At 43.3% G+C, this 6,148-nt stretch overlaps 1 protein-coding gene across 1 annotated transcript; it reads right to left on the bottom strand.

The window, feature by feature from the left end:
- Positions 1–640: 640 nt before the first annotated feature.
- Positions 641–5,913, bottom strand: LOC132779019 (endonuclease domain-containing 1 protein-like). The gene is made up of 2 exons (XM_060782663.2): positions 5,594–5,913; positions 641–1,673 (listed from the first exon to the last, which is right to left on the bottom strand). Exons 1-2 carry the CDS (start codon positions 5,882–5,884, stop codon positions 1,008–1,010), a joined length of 957 nt encoding a protein of 318 aa, XP_060638646.2. The 5' UTR covers positions 5,885–5,913; the 3' UTR covers positions 641–1,007.
- Positions 5,914–6,148: the final 235 nt, after the last annotated feature.

Genomic DNA, 6,148 nt, shown 5'->3' with positions numbered 1-6,148 from the left:
GGTCCTGATCCCCAGGTTGAGAAATAGTGATATAGTAGGACCCCACTTTGCAGCCATGGCCCAAAAATAGCAAAACCATGAATGTCTCTGAGACTCCCATTGAGGAAGGGGGAAACTTGTTTCCTGCTGCTCCAGAGGTTAGGATATGAAACAATGAATTCCAATGGCAGGGGAAAAAATATGAAGAACTTCCTGATGTTAAGAGCTGTTCAACAGTGTAATATGTTGCCTTGGAGTCTCCTTCTCTGGAGGTTTCTCAACAGAGGACGAATGGCCACTTGTTAGGAATCATAGAATCAAAGAGTTGGAAGAGACCTCATGGGCCATCCAGTCCAACCCCATTCTGCCAAGAAGCAGGAATATTGCATTCAAATCACCCCTGACAGATGGCCATCCAGCCTCTGTTTAAAAGCTTCCAAAGAAGGAGCCTCCACCACACTTCAGGGCAGAGAGTTCCACTGCTGAACAGCTCTCACAGCCAGGAAGTTCTTCCTCATGTTCAGATGGAATCTCCTCTCTTGTAGTTTGAAGGAGTGCTTTGATTGTGTCTTCCTTCCAGGCAGAAGGGGATTGGACTGGATGGCTCTCTTCCACACCTATGACTCCATAATTCTAAATAAATGCAAGCTCTTTAGTGGAATTGACACAATTACTATAATTTATGACTGCAGGATACAGGCTTGAAGCTATCATTTGAAAAGAGGCAGCATTTCGTGCAGGAAAAAAATTCCCATAAAATACAATCATATTGCTCCTACCAACCTCTAAACCTCTTCAAATAGCAATAAATGAATGGATATATATATATATATATATATATATATATATATATATATTCTTTCAAACGCAAAATTCAGCTGAAACAAAAAAAAATGGAACCAAAATTTTCTGATTTCATTCTTTGAGCAGGTATGCAGTCCGCCAGAATTATTACCCACCCACTTACCCTGCAAATATATCAATGCTTGTTACATATTTCAGAAACGTTTGAGGTTCAGAATAGTATGTTAGAATTCTGGTGGTTGACTTCCAGCTTCAACTTCCAGGGTCATTTCATCCAGGGTCATTATCAGGTGCTCAATCAGGTTGCCATTACATGAATCGTCGCCAAAGATTTTCAGATCGTGGGAAGGATAGAACTGCTTGAGATTCTCTTGCAAATCATGCACAGATAGACTTTGAATGACAGATTCTGGTTTGTTCACTGCCAGAAATGCTGCAGAAAACTTACTACCAGTGCGTGGGAAATAGCAGCAAACAGCAGTCCAGACATGGCTAGGTACAGACACCCGGCTGAATTCTCTAGGGTTGTCAGATTCCTTGTCATCATTAGGGTCAGGGATTTTCTGGTTGTTGTTGGGAACTGTTCCAGTCACTAGATAGGCAGTCCCCCCTTTATTAACACACTTATTGTTCAGGCCAGTCTTGAGATTTCTTTCATTCTTGTACCAGTAGATCCGATTGAAGCATGGATCCATAGGTGCGGCATTCGTCAGTGTAAATGTGGCTGTGCGGTGGATGCCGCACTGAAACGCATTAGGGTTCAGGTGTCCCCGGTCATAATTAGTATCCTCATAGTCCGTGCTGAGGGCCTGATTGACTTTGATGTCCTTTGTGTCCAGTCCAGAGTCACTTGGTGTCATCATTTCTGTTGCTGCTTGTGGGTTAGTGAGCTGGAAACAATAAGAGTAATAGCAACAGTTGCAGAAGTAAAAACAACAATCAACAGTGGTGTCACAAGAGAGGTGCTGGGGGTGCGGACCACACCAGGTGACACCCAGATAAAATATGCAACATTTTAAATAGGAATTTATTAATTTTAAAAATAGTAATATCCTTGTATTTTATTCTGTTTAAAAAAAGTGGGGATGCAGTTATTTGTTCGTTCTGGTAGTAAGGAAGGGTAAATGGATGGGAATATTGTGGGGTTATTTTTGCTACAGACCCTTTTTTGGGGGGAGGGGTTTTTATTTTAGTGCCTGTGTTTGTCCATTTGTTCATTGTATTGTCGAAGGCTTTCATGGCTGGAATCACTAGGTTCTTGTGAGTTTTTTCGGGCTATAGAGCCATGTTCTAGAGGAATTTCTCCTGACGTTTTTGCCTGCATCTATGGCAAGCATCCTCAGAGGTAGTGAGGTCTGTTGGAAATAGGACAATGGGTTTATATATCTGTGGAATGGCTGGGGTGGGGCAAGGAGCTCTTCCCTGCTGCAGCTAGGTGTGAATGTTTCAACTGATCACCTTCATTAGCATTTGAAGGCCTGCCTGAGCCTGGGAAAATCTCTTGCTGGGAGGTGTTAATCTGTGTCTGGTTGTTTCCTCTCTGTTGTTTTGCTGTTGTAATTTTAGAGTTTTTTAATACTGGTAGCCAGATTTTGTTCATTTTCATGGTCTCTTCCTTTCTGTTGAAATTGTCCACATGCTTGTGGATTTCAATGGCTTCTCTGTGTAGTCTGACATGGTGGTTGTTAGTGTGGTCCAGCATTTCTGTGTTCTCCAATAATATGCTGTGTCCAGGTTGGTTCATCAGGTGCTCTGCTATGACTGACTTCTCTGGTTGAAGTAGTCTGCAGTGCCTTTCATGTTCCTTGATACGTGTCTGGGCAATGCTGCTGCGTTTGGTGGTCCCTATGTAGACTTGTCCACAGCTGCATGGTATACGGTAGACTCCTGCAGAGGTGAGAGGATCCCTCTTGTCCTTTGCTGAACGGAGCATTTGTTGGATTTTCTTGGTGGGTTTGTAGATTGTTTGTATGTTGTGTTTCCTCATCAGCTTCCCTCTGCGGTCAGTGGTTCCCTTGATGTATGGCAGGAACACTTTTCCTCTGGGTGGATCTTCATCTTTACTCTCATGGCTTGTTCTTGGTCTTGCAGCTCTTCTGATGTCTGAGGTGGAATATCAAACATGCTTGGCGGGGGCGAGGGACAGGGCCTTCTTGGTGGTGGCCCCTCGCCTGTGGTATTTGCTCCCTGGGGAAATTAGGTCGTTGTCATCCCTCCTCACCTTTAGAAAAAAGGTTAAAACCTGCCTGTGGGACCAGGCCTTCGGGCAATCAGGTTAAAGGACAATTGATAATGTATTGTCAACCAGGCACATCTTAACACCTCTCAAGAAAAGATTTTCCCAGGCTCAGGCAGGCCTTCAAATGCTAATGAAGGTGGTCAGTTGAAACATTCACACCTAGCTCCAGCAGAGAAGAGCTCTTTGCCCCACCCCAGCCATTCCACAGATATATAAACCCATTGTCCTATTTCCAACAGACCTCACTACCTCTGAGGATGCTTGCCATAGATGCAGGCAAAACGTCAGGAGAAATGCCTCTAGAACATGGCTCTATAGCCCGAAAAAACCCACAAGAACCATTTGTTCATTGTTCGTTTATTTTTTATTTGTTGTGAAAATATCATAAAATTAATTAGAAAATATAATAATATCTATGCGGTGTGATATAACCACCTCAAAAACAGTTTTGTAAGTCTGCAATGGGGCTACCAAAATAAAATTCTATGTTAATTTACTTTGGGAAGCCTTTAATGTGCATATATCCTAGCAGCTATTGTCCAGGTACAATGATGCTTGCAGCGGCATAGAATCATAGAATCCTAGAGTTGGAAGAGACCTCGTGGGCCATCCAATCCAACCCCATTCTGCCAAGAAGCAGGAAAATAGGTTCTAATTGTTTTCTCCATGGAAATATACAGCGCTTGACAGTGAAAAAGTTGACTAATCCTGGATTCATATTATCACAGAATCATTGAGTTGGAAGAGACCTAGTGGGCCATCCAGTCCAACCCAATTCTGCCAAGAAGCAGGAAAATTGCATTCAAAGCACTCCTGACAGATGGCCAGCCAGCCTATGCTTAAAAGTCTCCAAAGAAGGAGCCTCCACCGCACTCCAGGGCAGAAAGTTCCACTGCAGAACAGCTCTCACAGTCAGGAAGTTCTTCCTTATGTTCAGGTGGAATCTTCTTTCCCGTTTGAAGCCATTGTTCTGATCCCTCCCTGAAACTCCCTTACACTAAGCCCCGCCCCCGAAGCAGCAGAAAACAAGCCTGCTCCCTCTTCCCTATGACTTGCCCCCACATCTTGATCCATGGGCCTCATCTTGTCCCCTCTCAGCCTCCTCCTATGAGGAGCAGGTCTTTAAGCCACTCCTCATAGGGCTTGTTTTCCAAAACCTTGATCATTTGAGTCACCCTCCTTTGGGCACATTCCAGCTTAGAGCCAACATCTCCCTTCAATTGTGGTGCACAGAATTATGATTCCAGATGTGGTCTGACCAAGGCTGAATAGAGCATGGGGAGCATGACTTCCCTGGATCTAGACACTAGACTCCTATATATGCAGACCAAAATCCCACTGGGTTTTTAAGCCGCCGCATCACATTGTTGGCTCATGTTCACTTTCCCATCCATGAGGATTCCAAGATCTTATCCAAACATGGTTTGGTTTGCATACACTCAGAACATGCACTATAATTTGGTTACAATAATGTGGAATGGTTGGATACAGAAGGTCTGGGAGGTGGATGCTCATAACTCTTGTCACTCTTACCCAGTTACTATCATGCTATAAATGGTGCAATTTTCGTATGAAAAAGAAATTGTTTTGCAAAGTCAGATTTCTGTGCAGAAAGGTTTCTTTCTGCACAGAAAATGCTGTTTCTTAGAAAACTATGGTTTTCCTGTTTTCAGCACAAAACATTCACATATGGATTTTCTGCAAAAGAAGTGCCAACTAATGCACTTCCACATTGGATTAGATTTCCTCTTTTGCAATTGTTTCAGCTCCCAAAAACATGGTGAAAAACATGTAGTGAATAATTTCAAATACTCTTTTGTCTCACTTATTTGTGGAATGCCCTCCCCCTTCTTATTTATTTATTTATTTATTTCTTCCTGTGTTACATACAGCCTAAAAACCTTAAAAGGCACCAGATCCCACCTGTCTTCCAGTCTTCCTGACTGTGAGAGCTGTTCAGCAGTGGAACTCTCTGCCCCGGAGTGTGGTGGAGGCTCCTTCTTTCGAAGCTTTTAAACAGAGGCTGGATGGCCATCTGTCGGGGGTAATTTGAATGCAATATTCCTGCTTCTTGGCAGGGGGTTGGACTGGATGGCCCATGAGGTCTCTTCCAACTTCTATAATTCTATGAAGTGTCAACCCTGGTTAATATTTGGATGGGAGACTACCAATAAATACTAGATGTTAGTCAGAGGAAGAAACTGGCAGAGCCACCTTTGGCTTGACCAATTATTTCCTTGCCTAAGGAAATCTTATGATGTTCACAGGATCACCATAAGCTGTCAGACAACCTGAAGACCTACATTGTCATATATTTGCAAAACACACTTCATTTCCCTTTCCTAGATTTTCAATAGTCTCCATATTATTTTTTGTTTATGGGGAAAAGTGTAAAGGTTGCATTTACACTATAGAATGAATGCCGTTTAGCTGCTGTGACTCCATGCTATGAATCATGGGACTTGTAGTTTTCCCAGGTCTTTATCCTTCTCTGCCAAAAAGTGCTGGTGCCTCACCATACATGCGCGCAGTTTGAGAATGGGTGCCTTCATTTCCCCTTTGCTCACTTACCTGGGGTTCGATGAACCATGCTCTCTTCTTCAGGGCTTCTGTTGGACAGGACTTGGTGTCCAAAATGTAGGCAGACCAGATGGGGATTCTGTAATTTACGTTGTACAAAGTTGCAAAATGGTAAGCGTTACTATATTTCTGGCAAATATTTTTTTCATTCTGAGTCTCAAAACCAGTGGGTGGGGTGGACTTGTAGAAAAAGTTTCTGCAAGGATTAAACCCTGGAACAAGTTCTGCTGAGCCTGACCCAGCTAGTAAAACAGACAGTCCAACCAGCAGTAGCAACTCCATGGCTCTGCAGTCCTTTGGGACAAAGGCTAAGGAAGGGCGGCCTTTTATTAACATTTTCTGCAGTGTCAACAACTGGATTCTTGCCCTACAGGAGAAACACGAACTGGGGTTCTCTTGAAATGAACGCTTGTAACCTCAAGTTGTTGATGTTACCTGATTTAAAACAGTCTTCTTGGGTTTCCTTCCCAGGACTCCTGAACATGTGAAGGTTGGATGAACCCTGATTCATGCTATTCAAAAGACAGGGACAGCTGGACCGACTTG

This window comes from Anolis sagrei, chromosome 6 (genome assembly GCF_037176765.1).
Source record: "Anolis sagrei isolate rAnoSag1 chromosome 6, rAnoSag1.mat, whole genome shotgun sequence".
In the NCBI taxonomy this organism is placed as follows: domain Eukaryota; kingdom Metazoa; phylum Chordata; class Lepidosauria; order Squamata; family Dactyloidae; genus Anolis; species Anolis sagrei.
Note: the sequence above shows the minus strand (reverse complement) of the source record. Positions and strands in the feature narration are given on the sequence as shown.

Excerpts from the sequence above, each read along its gene's own strand:
- LOC132779019 (XM_060782663.2), bottom strand. The coding sequence starts at position 5,884 with ATGGAGTTGCTACTGCTGGTTGGACTGTCTGTTTTACTAGCTGGGTCA. Across the intron at positions 1,674-5,593 it reads CATGGTTCATCGAACCCCAG|CTCACTAACCCACAAGCAGC; the intron begins GTAAGTGAGCAA and ends TATTGTTTCCAG.